The sequence below is a fragment of the Rana temporaria genome, chromosome 1, assembly GCF_905171775.1.
Source record: "Rana temporaria chromosome 1, aRanTem1.1, whole genome shotgun sequence".
Classification (NCBI taxonomy): Eukaryota; Metazoa; Chordata; class Amphibia; order Anura; family Ranidae; genus Rana; species Rana temporaria.
Window position 1 is genome coordinate 356479549 of NC_053489.1, and position 24924 is coordinate 356504472.

The following is a 24924-nucleotide window of genomic DNA, read 5'->3' on the forward strand; positions in this document are numbered from 1 at the left end:
TTACCGAGATCGGTGTAGCGGTGTGTCAGACTGACACACCGCACCACTGATTGCCGCAATGCGCACCCTCACTGGCGCACAGCGGCTGTTATCGTACTGGACATCATATGACGTCCAGTCAGGATAAATGAACCACCACCCGGCCATCATTTTGCTATATGTCAGGCGGGAAGTGGTTAAAAGGAACAGGATTATTATTAATTTTTTTAGGGTAACCAACGCTTACATTTTTTTTCCTCAATTCATTTTATGCATTAAGGCGAAAAAACCTTCCTTCCCCAGACTCCTTCCCCTTTTTATTACCTAAGCCCGCCCCCGCGATGTGCACGAGCGCAGTGGCTCCAGCCAAGGTTGCTCTCATTGGACAGATTGATAACAGCAGGAGCCAATGGCTCCCGCCAATCAAAATCTGTGACATGGGAGCGAGCCCGCACATGTGGCCCCATGACAAGCGGCTTTCCGTGGGGGCACCCAATGAAGAGGACGGTCTAGGCCGCTCTGTGCAAAACCATTGCACAGAGCAGGCAAGTATAGACTTATTTTATTTTATTTTTATAAAAATAAGTGCTTTAACTCTTCCCCACTCTTATTTTGTTTTCAGTTTTTAAAAAAGGTTGTGCTGGATATAAATTTTAAAGAGAAGCTAAATCAAACCTATACCTACAAACACTGAAAATATAGTGCAGCTTACCTAGTCTTACATGCTTTCCTTTTCTTAGGCTCACTCATGGTGTTTAAATTATAACTAAAGGCAAAACATTTGGATAAAATGAGGAGGGATTAGAACAACCATTAGGTATTTATTGCTGTCTGTGCTCCAATTAAAAGAGGAGGTCCAGCCCCCCAAGAAAATTTTAAGTCAGCAGCTACAAATAATGCAGCTGATATTTAATATATGGACACTTACCTGTCCAGGGAGCCCACAATGTTGGCACCCCAGCCAATCGGATGCAGCCGCTGCCATTCCTAGTAAGGGAACCTTCACAGCCGGTTCCAGACTGTGCATGTGCGGTGGAGAAAGGAGGAGAAGGGGGGCTGAACTTCCGAGAGACGGTGCCATCTCTCGGAAGTGGGGGAACGGTACCTGTCAAAAACAGGTACTTGTCCCTCCTCCCCCCTGAAAGGTGCCAAATGGGGGGGGGGGGTGAGGGTGGATAAGTGAAATTCACCCCATTTCTTCTGTAGGACTCAGATGGTGTTTTAAAAAAAAAAAAAAAGGGTACGTTAACCCTTCCTTGCTCTATACAAAAATGAAAAAAAAAAATAATAATAAAAAAAAAAAAAGAAAAGAAGAAGGTTTAATTTCATCTTGTGCAAGTAACACAATTCCTGTTCTAAAACAGGAAGTGCTTACAGAAAATGTTCCTGTAACGGAATGACCCGTGACACCCAGAGACTTTTGAAGGATGGGGGGTACTCCTGTGCCAGCGTCACTAATGACTCTTGGGTCACCCTGTGCCCCTTTTTGGGCATAGGGTGACTGATAAATGATAATTCATGTTTTGCAGGATATCTTGGAATATTACAAGTTGTTAAAGTCTGACTCCAAATGGAGTGTTTTCATTCAATGGGGGGACACACACACACATGCTTTTAAGGTGTTAATTGCGTCTGCTCCTAGACATTCCATTGTGAGATGCTAATTAAGTCTGTAAAGGTCAGATGTCTAGCTTTTAGGTGTTAATTCAGCCTGGTTCCTAAGACCCTTCATTATGTATGCCAATACTGTTTTGTGTGTGGAATGCACTTGTCAACTGTAGTAATTAGGTCATGTTAATTATGTCAGATCAGTGCCAAAACGTCTGACATAGGAATGTGTAATTTGCAGATGAATCGTTTATTGGCGGAGTCCGAACTTCTGGGGCATAATTAACTCCTCCCTGTCATTATCCAAAAGAATGTGATTGAAGCCCCATTGTGTGATGTGTGGGTGGAGAGTTTCTTTGTTCCTTTGATTAACTGTAACATGCCTGTACTGTATATACGAGAGCCAACCATTAGAGCATTGGTTCATTCATTTGACTCAGAACACAGAGCGTATGTCTCGTCTTTGAGGGAATTCTTATGGATCGTGTCTGCTGGCTTGTCGGACTGTCGGATAAGCTGTCGTGGGGCGATGGAATGGGAATATCGTAAACGGTGGCGACAGTTACAGTTCCCCTCTCCATAACATAGGAGGAAGGTGTTCTGTGTTTTGTAATCAACAGAATTGGGCAGCGCTAATAACACTGCAGCATGCACAGGTAAGCACTAAATGTCTGGCTGGCTGGATTAACAGGTATTTTTTTTTAATTTTACAAACGCATATACCAAAACAATTTAAAAAAAGGGAACAACATTTCACAGGTACCCGCTCCCATTTCTGGCCATGGTGACCTCAGCTCCCTGCCCCCTTATTTCGCTGCCATCGGACCATGCATTTGCAGTAGGGAACCAGCTGTGAAGCCACTTCATTGCCATTTTCCCTTAGCCGAAATGGCAGCGGCAGAGAGTCGACTGAAAAAAGTGTCCCAATATCAAAAGCCAGCAGCTACAGTATTTGTACTTTTTTTTTTTTAAGGAGCCTGGAGTTCCACTTTAAGTTCCCCTTAAAAGCCCTCCTTCCAACCTCAACAGACCTCCATTTTGGGCAAACAACAGGGAACGGTCATTGGTGGAACACTGCCGACATGTGCAATATACACAGTTCTCCAGGATAGAGTCATGAAGTGCAAGTGCAGCAAGACATCGCTGATAGAATATGTATGTTGAATGACAGAACATTTTGTACTTGAAGCAAGCCGATTTCTTTTCAACTGTACTGCAAACTGATAATTTGGGAGTGAAAAAGTGAGATGTGGCAAGTTGGGTTACAGGGGTTGTCAGAACAAACCTGAACATATTTGGAATAAAGCACTTAAAAACACTGACCTATTTCTATCTCCAGGCTACTTTCTTTTCATGAGCTGTCCTTAATGTCCACGAGAAAAAAAAGCAAAAAATATAATTTCTCCAGACAAAAGCAGATGTTCTACGGGAGTGATGTCTGGTAATGCAGAAATGCACAAAGCTTTTCTGGTGGGGATCAGTAATGGATGATCCTTAGGCTTCTAGGAGAGAAAAAAACACTCCCTGGGCCTGTTCTTATGAATGAGAGAGAATGAGTCCATCTTCATTCTTCTCAATTATCTTAGCCCCCTCCACCAGAAAGTTTTAGAACAGAAGTCTCACAAAACAATATCTCAATTTGTCTGCTCAAATGGTTGCCCTGGAGCAGCTCATGGTGTCCCAGTTAGACCTTCAATTCGTTTAAGCTGCGATATGTCCCAAATTCTTTTTAACTCTCTCTTGCTGGCAATGAAAAACAAAACACTAGGCAAAAATAAAACCACTTCAAAATGACTTGTCTTATATTCACAAATGATTATATATAATATTATATTATACACACACACACACCCAGTACAGTGCAAATATTTTAGGGCAGGTGTGAAAAAAATAAAATTATTATTTGGTCCAACTACCCTTTGGCTTCAAACCAGCATCAATTCTTGCACAACATCAGAGTCAGATGTAGGATTAACCAATTATACCAAGCAGGTGCACATCTAGGTTGAAAATAACAAAACAGAAACAGCTATGTACTAGAGTTACTAAAGTTAAAAAAAAACATTTTTATACTCACCTGCTCTATGCAATGGAACTGCACAGAGTGGCCCTGATTCTCCTCTTCTGGGGTCCCCTGCCAGCGATCTTGGCTCCACCACTTTGTGTGCCCCCATAGAAAGCTGCTTGCTACGGGGGCACACATTGGTGATCCCCCACCTCTGCTTCCTCCTCACTCCATTTGATTGACAACAGCAGGAGCCAATGGCTCCTGCTGCTGTTAGAGTCCCTGTGTGAAGAGAAAAAAGAGGGGAGAAGAGATGCAGCCGTGCACAGCTCTGGAACTCTTTCCTCCCACTTCTCCTTCACACAGGTAAGGGGGAGGACAAAATGTAATATATAAAAAATTTACCCCAACGTAAAGAACATTTTGGCTTTAGAACCATATTAAAACTGGGTGAGAAACAGCCAAACTCTACCACTAAATGTGAGTTTGTGAAAGGCAGTTTCATGTCACAGGTCATACACCAAGGCAAGACTGAGCACAAGACAAAAGGTAGTCATACTGCATCAGCAAAGTCTCGCCCAGACAAACATCTCAAAGCAGAGTGCGGTTTTAAATTGTGCTGTTCAAGCTCTTTTGAAGAAGCACAAAGAAACGGGCAACCTTGAGGCCTATAGAGGCAGTGGTCGGCCAAAGAAACTTAATGCAGCAGGTGATAGACTCCTCATGCTTACTTTCCTTAAAGCGGGAGCTCACCCGAATTTTTTTTTTTAACATTAGATTCATGCTCATTTTGTCTAGGGGAATCGGATAGTTTTTTTAAAAATGAAGCAGTACTTACCGTTTAAGAGAGCGATCTTCTTCGCCGCTTCCGGGTATGGTCTTCGGGACTGGGCGTTCCTATTTGACAGTCTTCCGAAAGGCTTCCGACGGTCGCATCTATCGCGTCACGAGTAGCCGAAAGAAGCCGAACGTCGGTGCGGCTCTATACGGCGCCTGCGCACCGACGTTCGACTACTTTCGAAAAAAGATGTGACTGTCAATCAAATAGGAACGCCCAGTCCCGCAGCCCATACCCGGAAACGGCGGAGAAGACGTATCTCTAAAACGGTAAGTACTGCTTCGTTTTTAAAAAAACTAGCCGATTCCCCTAGACAAAATGAGCATCAATCTAATGTTAAAAATTTAGATTTCCGGGTGAACCTCCACTTTAACCACTTAAGGACCTGCTCATGTATATATACGTCCTGTTTTTAAAGATGGATATCTCGGTAACGGCAGCAGCTGCTGCCACAAACGAGATATCCATCTTTAGCATGAGCGGTCCTGTAAACCAGTGGTCATCAACCCTGTCCTGCAGGGCCCACTAACAGGCCAGGTTTTATGTATTACCCTGGGGAGATGCAGTCTGAAATCACTGAGGAGCAAATTATATCAGCTGTGATGTATTTCAGTTATCTTGCAAACCTGGCCTGTTAGTGGGCCCTGCAGGACAAGGTTGATGACCACTGCTGTAAACGATAACGGCGGTCTCCGCGGCGGATTCGCCGCGAGATCGCAGTTGTCGGCGGGAGAGGGCCCCCCCGCTTTCCCACGCCTACCGGAGACGTCGGTAGCGGCGGAGGCGATCGGGTCCGTCAGCCTGCTGTGTGGGGATGCGAGTGAGGGCAAGATGGCCCCCACCCGTCCCCATAGCCTAGCAGGGCGGAAGTGAGGTCAAAACGTCAGTCCCGCCCATGCGTCTTAAAGGCACATTTTTTAAATGTAATTTTTTCAAACGACAAAATTTCCATTTTTTTTTTTTTTGCATTTAAGTCTAAATATGAGATCTGAGGTCTTTTTGACCCCAGATCTCATATTTAAGAGGACCTGTCATGCTTTTTTCGATTACAAGGGATGTTTACATTCCTTGTAATAGGAATAAAAGTGATCAAATTTTTATTTTTTATTGTTACCAGTGTAAAAAAATAAAATAAATAAGAAAAAAAAAAAAGTTTTTTAAGGTGCCCCGTCCCGACGAGCTTGCGCGCAGAAGTGAACGCATACGCGAGTAGCGCCCGCATATGAAAACGGTGTTCAAACTACACAAGTGAGGTATCACCGCGATCGTTAGAGCGAGTGCAATAATTCTAGCCCTAGACCTATTCTGAAGCTCAAAAGATGCAACCTATAGAATTTTTTAAACGTCGCCTATCAAGATTTTTAAGGGTAAAAGTTTGACGCCATGCCATGAGCAGGCGCAATTTTTAAGCGTGACATGTTGGGTATCATTTTACGAGGCGTAACATTATCTTTCACAATATATAAAAAAATTGGGCCACATTTATTGTTGGTCCTATTTTTTTGTTCAAAAAAGTTATTTTTCCAAAAAAAGTGCGCTTTTAAGACCACTGCGCAAATACGGTGTGACAAAAAGTATTGCAATGACCGCCATTTTATTCTCTAGGGTGTTAGAAAAAATATATATAATGTTTGGGGGGTTTTAAGTAATTTTCTAGCAAAAAAATTTTTTAGTCTTGCAAACACCAAATCTGATAAACACCTAAGGTCCTTAAGTGGTTAAACAACAGATGATGTCCAGCAGTGTCATCAGCACATAACTGGTGGAAACTAGTGGAACCCAGGTACACCCATCTACTGGCCAGAGAAGTATGGCCAGAAGTGGTCTTCATGGAAGAATTTCAGGCCAAATAGCCATACCTCCCACTTGGAAGTAAGGCTAAGCGAATCAACTATGCATGAAAATATAGAAACAGGGGTTCAGAGGAAAAAAAAATGGCAGCAGGTGCTCTGGACTGATGAGTCAAAATGTTAAATATTTGCCTGTAACAGGAGTGTGTTGCTATGGCCATGCGTATAGTGACTTTATTGCAATAATATGGTATATGATATATTATTTAAGAGCATATGTTTTCAGAGGCTCTTCCCCTTCCATTGATATGTAAATAAACCAATTGGATAGGTTTTGATTCTGAGCAGAGGAAGTTGGTATGCAGGAAGTTGGTGGGAGGGGCTTGGGGCCTTTTGAAATAAAATGAAGAGAAGAAGGGAGATGTGTTTGGGAGGACAAAGAGGAAGACATGGACGCGAGGAGCTCAAAAGAACTTTGGGAGATGTTTTGAGTTGGATTGAGCAAGGAACCATTAAGGACATTACATCTTAAACCCCAAGTTGAGTAGCTGTTCAGTTTACTTAATGCGTACATATTTTACGTGCTTATATTTGTAGGCTATGTGTTTTATTGTGTTTTCTACAGTTGTATGTACAGCTTTCCTGTTTACGAAAGCATTGATACACTACAGAAATCTAAGCTTCCTTGGATTTACCACAAGAACTTTAAGAGATGGACACAAAGCAGTTTGTTCACCAAACGGCTGGAGAGCGGTAAAATAAGTGTTTGCAGGAAGCGTGGTGAAGGTTCCATGCAAGTTTGGGTCTGCATTTCTGCAAATAGAGTTGGAGACTTAATCAGGATCAATGGTGTACTCAACGCTGAGAAATACAGGCAGATACTTGACAAAAAAATGTATTTATTTTTTAATAACAAACACAAGCATTTACAAACATGTTATACTTACCTCCTCTGTGCAGTTGGTTTTGCACAGAGCAGCCCAGATCCTCCTCAGGTCCCGAGTTGCTATTCCTAGCCCCTCCCTCTGAGTACCCCGCAGCTTGCTACAGGGGACAGCCAAGCCATGTCAGAGCTCTGTGTATCCCTTCAGACACAGAGCTCTGACCTGGCCCCACCCCTCTCCCCTGATTGGCTGACTGACTTGACAGCCATGGGAGCTAAAGGCACCACTGCTCTGTCTCAGCCAATCAGGAGGAGCGTACTGGTTCTACGAGACATAAAAGAAGGAGATAAAAGCAGCCTGAAGTTTGTGTCATAGGAGGTTGCTATAGATTAGCAGAGTGCTGCTTGATTCAGAGCAGAGCTCTGCACATTACTTCTTTTGCCTATGAAGAGAGGGGGTGTGTGCCTTTCCTCCAATCAGCTGTATGCCAATAATCCACTCTCAGTGATAAACAGGAAGAGAAAATCTTTAACACAATGTGCACTTTCGAAAGTATATATAAAGCTGAAGACAGCAGAGATATATGTAAAACTTATGTAGGAGGATTGGTTTTTTAACTATGAATCAGCTGAGGCTGTTCACTTTACTGGGTATATGTGAGGGTTTACATCCACTTTAACCATCATGCCCCATCATCAGGGAGGCGAATGATTGGCCTCAAAACGACCTCCTACATACAGCCAATGTCATTAAGAACAGCTTAAAAGATCTCAACATCATAGAGCCTGTCTGGGATTACATGAAGGAACAGAAGGATTTGAGGCGACATCCACAGAAGATCTGAGGTTAGTTCTTCAAGATGTTTGGAACAACCTACCTGTCGAGTTCCTCCAAAAACTGTGTGCAAGTGTACCTAGAAAAATTGATGCCGTTTTGAAGGCAAAGGGTGGTCACACCAAATATATTTATTTGATTTGAATTTCTCTTCTGTTCATTTGCTTTCCATTTTGTTAAGTGATAAAATTAAACTATTGACACTTCAATTTGTTGTGTCTTTTATGCTTGAGAGAACAGTTACTTGTTCTCAGAGCTAGCCAGGTCACATGATATTGGCATCACACATGTGGGTGTGTATACAGGCTGAAGTGGAAGTCTCCTCCTACCTGAACTCTCAGTACTGGAGAAACTGTACAGTTTATCACTAACAGTGGTATACAGATCAGCCAAAAAAGGTATATAGTGGCAATATTTTAATGTAAAAGGTAGATTTATAAGCTGCAGGCACTTTGAAGGGGGGGGGGGGGGTGTATCGAAGCAACTCATCTTCCATTATTTCTGGCTTATACTGAAAGAATGAAAACTAAAATTTGATTAGACGGCACGGACAAAAATAAAAAAAAAAAAAATTGAATGGGCACAAACCATGTTAATGTGTGCTTTGCCACAACACATGGGTGTGAAACTGATCTTAAGGGAGAATTTCAGCTTTTGGAACATGTTATACCTGTATTTATACTGCTACATGTTTGAGCACATGTTCCCCTCACTCCCTTGGTCTCTTCTCAGCTGCTGCCACAATTAAAATCAGCGCGGCTGTGCAGGGCTCTGCCCACAAATCTGTGAGTGAAGAAATTACAAGCCCAGTCTGCCACTGCGGCAGATAGATAGTAGTTCTCAATAGAGTACGAGCACGCTCATCAGCACACTTTTAGTCCATTCACTTCCTCCAGCTTTCCAACAGAAGGTATGGCCAGAAAGCTGGAGGACGTGTCTGCAGGAGCCTGACATTGCACCCATAAGCCATTGATTTCAGGTGCAAAGTCTTGCAGGTTCCTGAAAAAATAAAATATATTTTTTCATGCAAAATATGTGCATTTATCACCGTTTACCTAAAAGGTAAAAGTCTTTAAGGCGGTACTAGACTGAAGTTTAATAATTTTTATGACACTTGGGGCTAGCTAGCTATAATATTTTTTTAATTTTATTATATTCATGTAAAAACTGTCAAACAATTCCTGTTCATAAAGAAACTTCTATGGTATGAAAACTATGCCCCTTAGATTAAGATAACCATGAGGGCATAATTTTCATGCTCTATACATTTTTCCCGTATCATAAATATTATTAGGGCTGCAACTAACGATTATTTTCATAATCGATTAGTTGGCCGATTTATTGTTTCGATTAATCGGTTAATAACCTTAAAATGTTTTTATAAAAATTTATTGTTGGGCAGATTAGAAAACACAAATTGCCACAAAAATGTTTTTCTGCAGCTTCTCCATTAAAGTATGTTGAACCAAAAAAACAAAAATAGCACCGTTTTGCGTAAAAAAAAAAAAAAAAATAAAAAAAAAAAAATAAAAAAAAGGGGTCCTTGCCCTTTCCAAATGCACAGCAGCTGAAAAAATCATGGATGTGAAACCATGTAAATGAACGTAGTGCGTTTCTGCAAAACGCACAGAGGTGTTACCCAGGCCTGAGATGTTTAGTAACATAATGGGGTTAAAAAAACTAAAATGAGTACAAAAAGAGCAAATGATCGCTACTGTAAGGGGTTCGTTTTTTACTGTGGGACAGCGAAAGTAATATTTACAGTAGCGATTTGCTCTTAGTACTATAAAGGGCTCATTTTTTTATTTTTTTAACCCCATTATGTTTACTGGCCAATTAATCGATTATGAAATTTATCGATTATCATTTTCATAATCGATTAGTTGTTTCGGCCCTAAATATTATATGTAATGATGTGCGTCTCGTTATCTGCAGGTGTTTGCGTCTGCCTAAAATCTCCCCTCAAAGCTGCAGAATAAAGTCCTTAGTGGCTGTCCCTGGGTGCTGCGAGAGTTAACTACTGTCTTTGCTACAGAGAAGACCTACACTGCTCAAGCGCCTGCCTGCTCCTGCTCGCTCCACCATTCACAGAACCCGTCTTAATACATACCCAAAATGCATCGCATTCTGTGAATTGGCAGAGGAGCAGTTGGTTGACAGGACTTTTCTGCCCATTCACAGAATGCGATGCATTGTGGGACAATAACAGTAGAAGTTCTGTGAATGGCACAGAGGGTAGAATGGTGCAACTTCTAGCGGTTGGAGGAGTACACAGGCAACTCTCCCAGCACTGGAAGACAGCTCCACATGGGTACATCACCTCTTGACAGTCTACCTGGCTGGCGCTGTACAGGAATCAGATTGCAGGGGTAGGGAGCCGCTGTTTGCTCATAAGCAGACCTCTGTAGTGTAGGTATAAGACTGTGGAGTAGCAGTGTTAAAATCTTTATTTCACATATGCATTACCCCTTCCTGATATTAAGTGGCTGAAATATGAACAAAGTACATCCCTCCATAATGTGTACTTGTCTCAACTAAGAGCACTAAGGGGTTTATTTACTGAAGCTAGAGAGTGCAAAATCAGGCTCCCTTCTGCATAGAAACCAATCAGCTTCCAGGTTTTATTGACAAAGCTTAATTGAACAAGCCAAATTATATCTAATATGCAGAAGTGAGCCTGATTTTGCACTCTCCAGCTTTAATAAATAAACCCCTAAGTGTCATTTCGGTCTGCTGCTTTGTTCCTCTGCTAGCAACATAAAATGCTTCTGAGAAGTTTTCCTGACCCCAAGAGATAAAAGGTGACAGGGGAGGGATCTCCAGCTGATTTACAGCCTCAGCTCTGTTCCTGTGAGTGGTGTACCTTCCCTCCAATCAACTGAACTCTCCTCGCTGAGCTCTGCAGGGTGTAACTTCAGCTTTCCATCCCCTTTAAGAACTCTCAGACAAGCCTTATAATTCAGCACTTTGAACAGATGTAGAGAACAGAGGGCCACAGATAGACAGGTACAACTTATGTAGGATGATTTCCCCTTAAAAAGTGTTCTTTCAATGGGAAATTAAAATAGATCAGAACAGCCATAGTAACAAATAGTTACTTGGGAAATTTTATTTAATTTTTATTTTTTCCTTTTTGACCACAGCACACAGCTCCCATTGTCCCATAAAATAACATATACAAAACAAAAACATAAAATAAGCAAAGAATATCTCATCGCAGACATCCACTTGAGGCTATAACTTCTGATGTGAAAAAACACTTTTTTTTGGAGGCAATGCTTTTTCATTACAGTGAAACGTTAAAAAATATTTTAAAAAAAGGTGTGCCACTGCAAACACTTGCACATGTGTTCAAATATGATCCACCCTTTATTCTTGTCATCACGTTTACTGTACGTGTGTGCCAATTTATCAAGCCATAAAAAAGGGTGGATAGAGAATTACTTGTTATAAAGAGGAGCAGATGATCTTGATAGCCGTGCTCATTTCCCTGGGAAATTCTGTGAAATTAGATACTAGATTCTGCTGTGCTGGCAAAAAGTTTTAGACAGTTTCACATTCATCAACTTATCCCGAATCAGCTTTCTTGACAATATGTTGAAGGATTTTCCTTCACTTGCCTTTAAAAAGGAGATGGATATGGTATTTTACAAAAAGGTACATGGTGCACTCTAGTGGATGACTGGGGCATAGAAGTTCATACAATTAACACAACTATATCAAAGGCAGAGAGAGAATCACTTAGACATTAATGCTGTATAAACCGTATGTAGCCGAGACTTCCTGTCTCATACCTGGAACACAGTAGAGTCAGCGCTTAGCCATTCAAAGAAAGCAATGTATTCTAGCAATGAATACAAAGCTTCCTCTGATTGGCTGAGTCAAAGGTTATGACATCAGCCAGAGGAAGCTTTGTATTCATTGCTAGAATACATTGCCTTCTCTGAATGGCTGAGCCCCGATTAGATAGACTCTACTGTGTTCCGGGTATGAGATAGGATGTTTCGGCTCCAACCCGAAAAACAGTGCGGTATGAAGCCTCAGCTACATACAGTTTATTCAGCACATCCAGCGGCCTCACATTAGTGAGGGACATAGTTCATTTGGGCCAGTTTGGCCTAAATGATGTAAAGCCATTCAGATTTCTCTGCTTCCAAGTCACATGACAGGAGACTGTAAGCGGCTCTCAATGGTGCCAAATCACATCTCCGAGATGGCTGCAAAGCGCATTGCACATGGGTCCTGTGCATCTTTGGCTCTGTTTCAGGTCCGAATTCAGGCAAAAATTTGGGCCCAATTCGTCCCTGAAACAGAGAACAGGGACGCACCAGACTCCTGCTGTGAGCCACATCGTAATTCAGTGTGAACCCAGACTGAAGTTCTGCTTTAAAAAGGTTCATGGAGATTTAGATCTTTCTCTTGATCAAACAGATGCAGTGCAACTTACCAAAGTATAGAGCAGGGATATGAAATTAGCGGACCTCCAGCTGTTGCAAAACTACAAGTCCCGTCATGCTTGTGGCTGTCTTGCTATGCCTCGTGGGACTTGTGGTTCTGCAACAGCTGGAGGTCCGCTAATTGCATATCCCTGGTATAGAGGATTGTGGGGTTGCAGTGCAATTCCCATATATTATTTGTGATGGAGGCTTAAGTTGGGAGATAAAGGCTTCATAAAATTTGATCATGGTTTATTGAGCCCCAAAGGTTGAAATGTCACATTATGGAAAAATATAGAACTTACATAAGTTTCCATGTTTTCAGTTTTAAGGGCTCATTCACACCAGAAGCCTGCATTCCAAGTTTCTTGCCTTGAGTTCCAAATGCACTGGGTATGCAAACTGCTGCAGGTGTCAAAAGATTCCCAACACCCCCACAAAGGCAAATCAAAAATGAACCAGTTAACATGGAGCTGCAGAACTAGGAGATCTGGTTGCAGTGCATTTTTAAAAGTAATGCATGCACTAATTTTGGTGCGAACTAGTGCAATTTCAGCTCATTCAAATGAATGGGCTGAAAAGAAAAAAAAAAAAAATAGCATCACACAGGAATTGCATAGGAACGCAGATTGCCCTTCTGTATGATTACGGTGAACAGCCACTAAAGCAGTATTAAACCCAAAAACAAAAAATTATATTTTGAAGTTTACAATTACTCAACTGTGGTGGCTGCTATAGGTTTCTTTTTTGGGGCTTTTGTTCTTCTCCCTTATTCTTGTGATTCAGCCAGTAACACATTTCATGCCTTAGGGTGGCTCCATTCTTGATAGAAGAGCAACAGGGACACCTATGGACAGCAGCAGGGCTGTCATTACACGCACGGGTTGCACAGGTGTTCCATTGCATTTGCGTGCAGGCAGTCCCACTCATGCCTATTGGGATGCAGTAGCTACATGGAAACAGCCAGTCCCAATTTGACAGCCGTGCAGATGTGGGTGCATGTTCCCAAACGCAGACAGAGTGCATTTGGGGACACATATCCGCACTTGCAGTGCTGTCAAACCATAACCAGCAGCTGTGTCCGTGCAGCCACTGTGTACCAATAGACTTAAGTGGGATTGCCTGCATGGGGATGCATGGAACACCTGTGCATTCCATGTGGGCAAAGACAGCCCTTTGCACGGATGTATGGATAAGTACACCATGTGAACGAGGGCAATGATTTGTGGGTTTAGATGGACTTGACTAACAAATTAAACCTGAACTCAACTAACTTTACAAGCAAGCAGTTAGAACTGCTTTTTTCCTTTTGACATAAAGGTTTTGCATGAATGAGTAAAAGCTGACCCTCTTACTGCCACTTTGCTTTACAGCTTGGTTTGTGAAAGGAAGTTGAAAAATAACAGATTTACTGGCCAGATCACCAGGTGAAAATAAAGAGATAAATAAATGAAAACTAAAGCAGTCTCCACATCTAACAATTAATAAGCTGCAATTTATTATACAATTTTTGATTTAAATACCGATTTAAAGGGGAAAGCTGGAGTGAGAAAACTATGGAAGCTGCCTTTCCAACTTATTCTGCAAATACTAGGCAGATGGCTATTATTCTTTGGTTCTATACTAATCTAGGAAAGATGTATTTTCTAAGAAATTATAACTGCCCATATTTTTCAACAGGTTCCTCCTAAGCTATACATGAAGTGCACCATATTTGCAAATACATCCCCAATGTGGTCTTTTTGATTTCAGTATATGAATTTCTGGTTATTTCATTGTTGACCATTTGAACAGCTTAAAAGAACTTTTATACTGCTTTCACCGAAGAGGACACGTCTTTTTGCCACTGCTCTAAACCAAGATCATTTTAATGGACACATCATCATGCCAAATCAGTTCTTCTTCGGCAAGGTTACAGTGCCTACTTAATTTATTTTTTATTTTGAACAAAAAAACAGTATGCACCATCGTTCCAAGAGATCTTTATCCATCATAGCCCTGCCATGCTTAATCCACCCTATTGCCACTTCAATACTAGATGGTTTGCTTTTAATAAGCATCTCACCTCCCCCCTCAAAAAAATGGCCGATAGGCTTTTTGAAAACTGCTTACAAATTTTTTCGCATTGACAAAAAGTATACAGGTTTTAAAACCTCCTTTACTTAAGCCAGTCAATTATCACCAGCAACAATCATAACCACTCAGTTATTAAAAGCAACAATCCCCTACGACTGTACTATGCAGCTCCTTCAGCAACTGAGCACAGTAGTCTCCATGCAATCATAAATACACTTGTAACATCTACATATGTGCCATTTCGATTTTGGCCATAGTTACAATTTAACCCTTGCAGTGTGAGCACAGCCCCACTGTAAAGGAGGCTTTTAAGGGTTTCCTGGAAATGGGCTTTACATTTATTTTTTTATTCAAGCAGTGAAAGTACCTGAATTTTAATTATCATCAGTTTAATACAGACCCTGTACAGCAAAGCTCAGATTGGGAGAGGATGAAGCAGCAGAAGAAGCCATTCACTTGTGTTGCAGTGCTCATGTGCCAACAAGGAACATGCCAACAGGAGAGAGAAAAGCAATATACAGAGGAGTACAGTAGCAAACTACAATGAATTTTGGTCTATTCTACTTGAATGTTTATAAACTGAAGCTAAGGTGGGGGGGACTAAAATTCTACAAAAAAATAAATAAAAAATTGGGAGGGTGGGGTTTTTGGCAGAAGAGATATGCAAAGGCTCTTTTGCCTATAATGCCCAACTCCTAGTGATTTTTAGACTTGTGTACACTGCATAGTGTACATCACATTTCATTTCTCGGCACAGTGAAAGTAGAGCTGGGTGCCAGGGCCAACAAAACTCCCAGGGGGGGGGAGACAGGATCCAGGACCCATCCTTGTTGCATCAGCACATCATATCAAGAGCTAACCCCACTACCAAAAGTTTAGTTCTTCTGAAAAGAAGCTGGCATGGAAGGACCCTGTACTAAAGCAGAACATGCTGGCTTCTAACAGAAAAGCCATATGGAGGGAACAAGGGAGAGAAGTATCCCTCCACTGATTCAATCAGCACCGTGTGTTTTAACAGAGGGATCAAAGTATTCCATCCTGGTTCAGCATTTACAGAAACTGCAGAAAGGCGCAGTCATCACACTCTATAGGGCCACTCTGACTGCAAAGACAAATTATTATGCAATATGTCAGATTTACCTCATTACAAATATAAAAACTTTTTATTTTTACTTTAGTCCTGAACACAAATCAAGAAACGTATACAAAACTCCACAGATGCTCCAGTAAACAGAATTGACATCTAAACAAGGGATCTCAAACTGATGGCCCTGTTGTGGAACTACAAGTCCCATCATGCCTCTGTCTGTGGGAGTCATGCTTGTAACTGTCAACCTTGCAATGCCTCATGGGACTTTTGCAACAGCTGGAGGGCCGCCAGTTTGAGACCCCTGATCTAAACTATCTCTTTGGCAATTACCTCTAGCCCAAATTATTTATTTTTTTAGAAGGGTTACAATGTCTGAGGTTTTCACTGCTGGTTCTGCAGCCAATGGAGATTTCCCCTCAATTTCTATCCCCAATGGAGAACTGACAGTAATAAAAACACTGATTTGTAAGTACAGTGGGAGGGGTGAGAATCTTTTTTAGGATTTTACCGAGTTTCAAAAAGGCAATAACTAAATTGCCCATGTAGTTGCTACAACAAGTGTACACGCTTGGATATAAGCACTTGGGGAGATTTCTTAACTTCATGTGTTGTTACAGAGAAAAGTAGTGAGGAGAAATCCCCTCAGCAGGGACACAGACCGTAATAAAAACTTGCTTGAGGTGTGGAAACTAGCTCAAGTGTAACACTTGAAGGACACATATCCTTGCCAGGTTTTTATTGCCAATGTAATTTTTCTTTAACAAGATTTCCAAACCATTATCCACGTGGAGATTATTCAGTATTTCTCTGCCAACAATTAATCGATCTTTTCTTCAGCCCCCTGGTTTGCTCATACAGCCCTGCTGTTCTGGACCACAGGTTTAGGCCTCTGTCCCACCCCCAGCACACACAAATGCTGATGCTTAACTGTTCCCCTTGTTGCTACATGGGACTCCTTGGGGTGGGGGAATGAGCTCTAAACTCCAGTCCTCTTCCTTATGAAATCTGCATGCACCTAAACACCCAAGTGTTGGAGACTTTATCTCTCCCAAGTCTCTACAAAGCTTCTGGGCTTCAAGACCCATACTTGGTTTTACCAATCTCTGAGAAAATGGAAAAATTCCATGACATAAGCAAGCCAGAGAACCTCAACCTGAATGGTCGACAAAAAAACTTTTTAATGTCATGACAATACACTGTACTGTGACAGAAGTTAGTACCATTCCCTACTGTGACGGTATCGGTATGATATCCCCGTCAAGCATTCCCTCCTCTCCATACAAGAACATCACAGGATCATCCATACATGAGTCAAGACTGAATGCTGGAACCAAGACTGATTTATTGGCAGCTTGCTGATGGTTATAAATACAGTTTTACAAGCTAAATCCTTAATCAAGGAACAATGGGAGCTCCACCCCCTTTTCACCCACTCTGGAGTTCTCATACAGAATATAGCCAGACAATTCGGAGCCGACCTGAGACACATTTTCTTTAAATAATGACATCAGGGAAGTTAATTACAAGGTGTACAGAACACATTAGCTGGGCAGCCTGGCACCGCATAATGAAGCAATCAGAATACATAACATGAGTCACCTCTAATCACAGTAAACAGGTTTAACATCCCTTTGAAATAAGGAACTAGCTGCAGACGGGTCATTAACATGTCAATAGCTTGTAACACATGAATCCATTTTACCTCTAACCCACAATTTAACCAAGCAGGGAGATTTACACTGACATATCCTTCACACCTACTTTATCAAAATCCCTCTGTTGATTAAAGCGGATCTCCACCAATGATCTGTATTGCATACTCGGTCTAGCTTAGCACAATGTAAGTATACGTTTTCCATACACGATGGGCCACTGGGGAAGCTAAATGACTGTAGTAGTCAGCGACACTATAGCGATAGCCAAGATTCTCCGGGTTCTGCTCAGGTTATGTGCGAGCGGCATTCCCTCTGCCTGACCACATTTATTATACATCACATTAATATTCATAGAACACCTTGGGGGTTATTTACGAAAGGTAAATCCAGTTTGCACTACAAGTGCACTTGGAAGTGCAGTCATTCTAAATCTAAGGGGCAGATCTGAAATTAGGGGACGCTCTGATGATTTTATCATCCACTCATGTACAAGCTAAAATGCTGTTTTTTATTTTCCTTGCATGTCCCCCTCGGATCTACAGCGACTGCACTTCCAATTGCACTAGAAGTGCAAAGTGGATTTGCTTTTAGTAAATAACCCCCATAGTGTTTTATTCCATGAACACAAGGCGTTCTCTCATTGGCTAAGGTGGAAAGGAGGGTGGTGATGTCTCAATCTAATATGTGATAACAGCCTTAAGCATTTTTAAAAGTGACAGAGTCCCTTTAACTGAAGTAACAAATTTACAGTATGACGAGTGCAAAAAAAAGAAAAAAGTATTGCAATGTCTATCAATATTCCCTTACCTTCCTCTGTTCCTTGCGCGCAACATGTTTGTCATCGTCTTGCCAATATGCATCCTCAAGAGCCTGCTGACGTTTTGCATCAGCTTCAGCCTTTGCCTCTGCCTTTCTGGCACGGGCAGCAGCAGACTTGGTGTTTTCCCCCTGAAACTTTTTGGGCATCCCTTAGCTGGAAAACAGAACAGAAAAATTAAGTTGATACGAGTGGGAAAATAGGCCATCCATAGAATTAAAGCACTGCAAGATAGACGGCACTGTCTCTACTAGAAGAGGTGGTGTTTTGTTGCTCCTCCGCCAAGTTTTACCTGTATTCTTAGAGCAGCAAGAAACCAGCTGTCAAACCCTGAAAAAGGAGACTTGCACTCACCACCTCCTTGCTGCAAAGGGGTACATATCAAAGAAGTACACACACACACACACACACAATATTTTATATATATATATATATATATATATATATATATATATATATATATATATATATATATATATATATATATATATATATATATATATATATATATATATATATAAAATAAATAATTGTTTTGTGCTGTCACAAAAAAAAAAGGAAACAGTTTTTGACAAAGCTCAGTTGCGACTGCATGTAGCAAATACCTTCCACTTCTTAATAGGCTTCACTGTGCTCCTAGCCTGTCTACAACTTTATCCCGGAGATCATTTGAACAGTGTCTTGCACCCATATTTGATTGTTTGCTTCAGTTGCACTATCAGGGAATTGAAGTGCTCCAGGACAGCTTTTTTCATGCGGAGCCAATTAAAATGATCACTGAAAGACAAATGGCTTTGCCCCCGTTCACATTGGCACGATTTGAGATGTCAAATCGCAGCCTATTGCTGGCAACGGCACTGTCCCAATCGGTGCGATGCCGACCTTGCGGCACTGCACCAATTTCCAAAAGCAGTTCTTGCACTTTTGGCGACATAGACATTTGTGCACGAATCCGCTCAGATGTCATTCGAATTGCACCCAAACTCGCACTGAAATGCGTGTTTGAAATAGTGCTAGTTCAACTGAAATTGCACGATTTTAAACCCGCGTTCAGTGTGAATGAGGGTTTTGTGTGCCATTGAGAAGGTGATTAGCTACAGCTGATTGCGTTTACAAGTCTTTATTTTTTTATTTTAATTTTTTTAGGAAGGAGGTGTCCCTTTTTTAAGAATAAAATACTTCTACATGAAATAGATTATAGACAATTAAGTTAGTTTGAACAAACAGATGATACTGTTCTATATGCCTGCATAATTTGGAATAATAATGGCACCATTTTGCAGGGTATAAAACCTTTAATCACTTGCCTACCAGGCACTTTTACCCCCTTCCTGCCCAAGCCAATTTTCAGCACTGTCGCACTTTTAATGACAATTGTGTGGTCATGCAACACTGTGCCGATATGACATTTTTTCACACAAATAGAGCTTTTTTGGGGGAAAGGTATTTATTCACCACTGGATTTTTTATCTTTTTTGTTAAACTAAAAGAACGAAATAGTTTGAAGAAAAAAAAGTTTGTCTTTACATAGTAGGCAAGGTTGAAAAAAGACAAGTCCAACGTTATTTCTGTTATAAAATTTTACTCGGAAGTAATTTTTCTCCTTCCCTGATGGGCACTTATGGGGTTGCTCTGATGATCAGTGCCCCGATTATCGGTGTAGATGTCCCGAGAGGCACGTGATTAAAAAAAAAAAAAAAAAAGACTACAAACTCATCTCAATACTGCAGCATCTGTGTGATGCTGCAGCTGTCCCAATTTGGCTCCAATACAGAGAACTGAGTAATCACATGACAGCAGCTAATCATCCAGTTCTCGGTCTGTTTGGAGTAGAGATGGGCGCACATTAGTCACTGCTCTTTGCTCTGACCCCCCCCAAAAACACTCACTGGAGCCAGGGAGGTGACAGAAGCAGTTGTCTCCTGCTCGCAGTAACGTGCTGAATGGCGGAGCCAGCGGCCAATCAGGTAGCGGGGGGGGGGGCAGAGTAATCGCACCCTGGATTTACAGGCTACACCAAGAGCAGTGGGATACATAGGCTTCTTCTGTTGTCAGCAAAATCCTGTGGAGGAGGGAGTAAGGCCACTTTCAGACTGGGGCGGGAGCCGCGGTGGTGGTATAGCGCCGCTATACCGCCAGGATTGCCGCGGGAATTGGCCGCTAGCGGTGCGGTATTAACCCCCGCTAGCGGCCGATAAAGGGTTAATACCACCCGCAATGCGCCTCTATAGAGGCGCATTGCGGGCGGTATTGCCTCGGTTTCCCATTGATTTCAATGGGAAGGAGCGGTATACATGCCGCTCCTCTCACCGCTCCAAAGATGCTGCTGACAGGAGATTTTTTTATCTCCCGCCAGCGCATCGCCTCAGTGTGAAAGCCCTCGGGCTTTCACATTGAGTCTGCAGTGAAGGAGTTTTTCAGGCGGGATAGCAGCGCTATTTTTAGCGCTGTACCGCCTGAAAAACTCCTCAATGTGAAAGGGGCCTAAAGGGTGTGGTGTATCTATGGCTGCACAAAGCTTAACTCGGAAGTACGCCTGCATGGGTGTCCCAAGTTTATCACAACATTGTCAGTGCTGGGAGATAACTATAAACAAAGTATAATTTAGTTATTTTAGATCAAGAAATGAACTTCCATCTGTATATGAGGGCAGTTTACCAACTTAAAAGGTAACTTCACTTTCGTGAAGAAAAATGTAGCAAATAGAAAAAATATAGCATATATAATTGCGACTCCAATACTATTGTAATTGAATGTTATTGAAAATGACCTTGCCTTTTCAATCTGCAGGCGCTGTAATTTTCTGAGAATGCAATATGGCTACATGGAGTTGTTCTCTACACAGAGTGTGTACGGACCACCCCCCAGAAACATAATTTCCTGCTTGTGTGCAAGGATGAGCTCTGGCGTGTTCGCACAGTCCATGTGCAGAGCCCGCTTGGAAGTCTGCACGGCGCCGAGCTAATAACAGGCAGCGAGACATTGTCCCGATGCTCGGCTGCAGAGATCAGGAAATGTCTCCCTGCCTGTGGTTAGCGCAGCGCCGTGCAGACTTCTGGGCTGGCTCTGCACATGGACTGTGCGAACACGCCGGAGCTCATCCCTACTTGTGCGATTGGCTCACCAATTTTCCCAGAAGTCTGCACCAAGATAAAAGTCAGATTTCAGATACTTTAAATAAGGAGCACATCTAAAGCAGGCCCAGCAGATTTCCTCATTGGAGCACTGCAGCTGCACACCTGACAGTTAATTATGAAACCACTCCCATTATATCCACTCAAAACAGGAGGCACAGACAAACAGAGGGATTTCTTCAGAATAACAGTGTACATGGATCACCCAGAGGGGAATGTTTTTTTTTTTTCCCTCAACAAAAGTGGAGTTACACTTTAAAGATCAAACCATTTTCCGACACCTGTTGCTTACAAGTAAAAAATCAGTATTTTTTTGCTAGAAAAATTACTTTGAACCCCAAAATATTTTTTAGCAGAGAACCTAGAATGTCAGTCATTGCAATATTTAATGTCACACTGTATTTGCGCAGCGGTCTTTCAAACGCAATTTTTGGGGGAAAAACCCTTATTGGGCTAACTTCACTGTTTATTTTTTTTATTAAAGATTTCTTTAATGTTACGCAACGAGAATCGTGATCTTTATTGTAACCAAAAATTGTTTCAGCCAGGAGTATGGTCAGCCATAAATCTAAATGAACGATCGTACAGTGTATGGCCAGCTTGAGGAGGAGCCATACAAACAATGGGACATTATTGCAGGGAATTCATTAAGGTAAAAAATTGCCTAGCCTTTGCAACCATTTTAAGGCTTATATTTCTCTCAGGAACACAAACAGCGCTATAATGCACACTCTGTATATCCCTTGTATACCCAGGCTCCCTGCAATGTGCTACATCCTCCCAGTACAGTCAATGCCAATAGAAACTAGACAGCACCCACCCACCAAATCTTTAGGATGCTACATGGCAGAAAAAGTACCTTTTGGTCTCACATTTAGCATGTTTCTCCCTCCTTCCACCTAACTCTCCCATATAGCGACAACCATCATAAAATTTGTGTCATCACCCAGCCAGCAACCCCCCTGTCACTCACACACCCGGGATTCTTCCCTTGCTTCCGCCCCTACTTCAGGTCGCGCTGTGATATCACTATTCAGCGCCAGCTTCCGGCCATCACTTCTTCCGCTTCCGGTTCCAGCAGCGTGGCGTGTGCGTTCCACTTTGCTGGGATAACGCATTGCTGTGTGTGTAGGGCGTGATTGCTGTGGCGACGCTACAACAGAAAAGGCACAGCAGGTCTGCAGTAAATGTACGAACGTCTACTGCTGTGATCGAATATTTATATTATTCCTGTGTATGGCACTAGCTGGGCTTGGTGAGGCTGCTTAGTGGTGTGCTTAGAAGGCTGTGTAGACTTGAGCAGTGCACAGCAATCTGCTGGCAGTCTACATAAAGGGGATGTAACCCCAGTCACTCACTGCAGCTTTTAATATAGTGGGGCAGATTCAGATAGAGATACGCCGTCGTATCTCCCGATACGCCGTCGTATCTCTGAGATCCGACGGTCGGATCTATGCGGCTGATTCATAGAATCAGCTTCCGCATAGATCTCCCTAAGATCCGACAGGTGTAAGTGACTTACACCGTCAGATCTTAGGCTGCATTCTCCCGCTGGCCGCTAGGTGGCGCTTCGCTTTGTATACACAACAAATATGCAAATGAGGAGAACCGCCGATTCAGAAACGAACGCCCGCCCATCGCTTTTTTTTTTTTACGTCACTTGCGTTCGGCTTTTCCGGCGTATAGTTACCCCTGCTATGTGAGGGGTATCCTATGTTAAGTATGGCCGTCGTTCCCGTGCCGAGTTTTGAATTTTAACGTCGTTTGCGTAAGTCGATTCAGAATACGGACGGACGCAAGTTACGCTCACGCCGAAACCAATGACGTCCTTGCGGCGGAAATTCGAGCATGCGCACTGGGAAAATCGGGTACGGCGCATGCGCAGTTCGATCGGCGCGGGGACGTGCCTTATTTAAATACTACACTCCCCCTAGCCGCGGAATTTGAATTCCGCCGGGGGATTTACGATACGCCGCCGCAAGTTTTGAGGTAAGTGCTTTCTGAATACAGCACTAGCCTCTCAAACTTGCGCCGGCAGATCGTAAATCAGATAGATTACGCGGATCTAAAGATCCGCTAATCTATCGGAATCTACCCCAGTGTGTCAGAACTCAGCCCCACCCCCCCTTTTTTTTTTTATTACAGTGGGGAAAGGTTGGAACTGCTATCCGATTTTAACCACTTTAAAGTGGCTGTAACGCTAAACATTATCCTATTCCTTTGCATGTTAAAGTGGAAGTAAACAAATGGCTGATAGTTGGTCTCTTCTGACATAAATGCATCTTTTTGCCGGTTAGCTGTCATGTACACCGAGCTGCGCATGCAAACATTTACAGACCCCATCTGTGCCGCGGTGATGTGACCTATGCGTGGGAGTGGCATCATTGCAGTCTGGCCTATCAAATGCAGGGTTGCCAACTTTCAGTAAATTTACGAACAGTTTGTAAAATCCATAATTGTTGCATCTGTCCATAAATGTCAGTTTACGGACATGCAGCCTACATGTCCGTAATGGGCAGATGAAAAAAGTACAGATTTTACAAACTGTTTGTAAATTTACTGAAAGTTGGCAACCCTGATCAAATGGCCGAAAGCACGGGACCCAGATGGAAGCAGACTTTACTTCTGCTTTAACCATTTGCCGCCCGAGCTATAGGCAAAAAACTGCTACAGCGTGGACTTAAATTGGTGGGAGGCCGTCCATATAGGCGTCCCCCCCTTCTTGCGCGGGGCGACGTGCTCTGTGATCGCTGTGTCTGTGAGACTCAGCTGATCATAGATGGGGTAGAGGGCCAATCACAGCAGGCCCTTTACCACATGATCAGCTGTCAACCAATACCAGCTAAGCACATAAATAAAAAGATGCTGGTTATCTCTTTTTTTTTTCCCCCTTTGCTGTCAGCGTGAAGGGAAAAAAAGCCATGGCTTCAATTGGAGGGGCATCGGCCCCCTTAGCGCCCGAATGTGCTGCAAATCAGTGCCATCAGCGCAGCCTCATCAGTGCACAAGGAGAAAAATTACCTGTTTACAAAATGGTATAACAAAATATTAAAAACATTTTTTTTTTCTTTCAGTATTTTTTTTTGTATTGTTTTAGCAAAAAATAAAATCCCCAGTGGTGATTAACCGCTTGCCTACCCCCGGCCGTCCAGACGGCGCAGCTCTCGTTCTGGGCAGGCCTCATATGACGTCCGTCCATTTAAACAGGGCATGCACACACATATAAAGTGACGGCTGATCACGGATAGTAACTCCCCATTTGACACGGCGCGAGCGCACTGTGCGTGTCCGTCGGTGGCTGCGTGTTCCCAGGAACACTGCTCATCAACCGACAATAGTAAACGGCCATTGGCTGGCAGGGATGTACCACGTGATCGGCTGTGATCCATTCACAGCCGATCACTAAATGTAAACACAGAGTTGTAACTAACTGTTACCAGCTCTTCTCTCCTCACACACCGTTTCCAGTGTAAGGAGAGAAGAGCCAGGAACAATGAGTTACAGATCTGTGTTCTGTAGTGTCTGCACCAACACCACACCTGTCCCATCCCCCCCCCCCCCCCCAAATTGTCATCTGTCACCCAACAGTCAACCCAGTGCACCTGTCACATAAGAGACTGCCATCAGTGACCGTGCCCTGTCACCCATCAGTGACCGTGCCCTCTCACCCATCAGTGCCCTGTCACCCGTCACCCATAAGTGACCGTCAGCAGTGCACCAGTGACCCTGGCCTGTCATCCATCACCTGCCACCCATCAGTGACCGTTAGTGGTGCACC

At 42.7% G+C, this 24924-nt stretch overlaps 1 protein-coding gene across 3 annotated transcripts in view; it reads right to left on the minus strand.

Moving 5' to 3' along the window:
- CCDC124 (coiled-coil domain containing 124) overlaps positions 1 to 22212 on the minus strand; it is a 61544-nt gene extending 39332 nt beyond the window's left edge. The window contains exons 1-2 of one of the 3 annotated variants that reach the window (XM_040321383.1): positions 22006 to 22113; positions 18003 to 18168 (exon numbers count right to left, since the gene is read on the minus strand). In XM_040321383.1, the coding sequence (XP_040177317.1) occupies positions 18003 to 18161 (159 nt within the window). In that variant the 5' untranslated portion in view covers positions 18162 to 18168; positions 22006 to 22113. The other 2 variants (XM_040321368.1, XM_040321375.1) reach the window with 2 other exon arrangements.
- Between the last annotated feature and the right edge of the window lie 2712 nt (positions 22213 to 24924).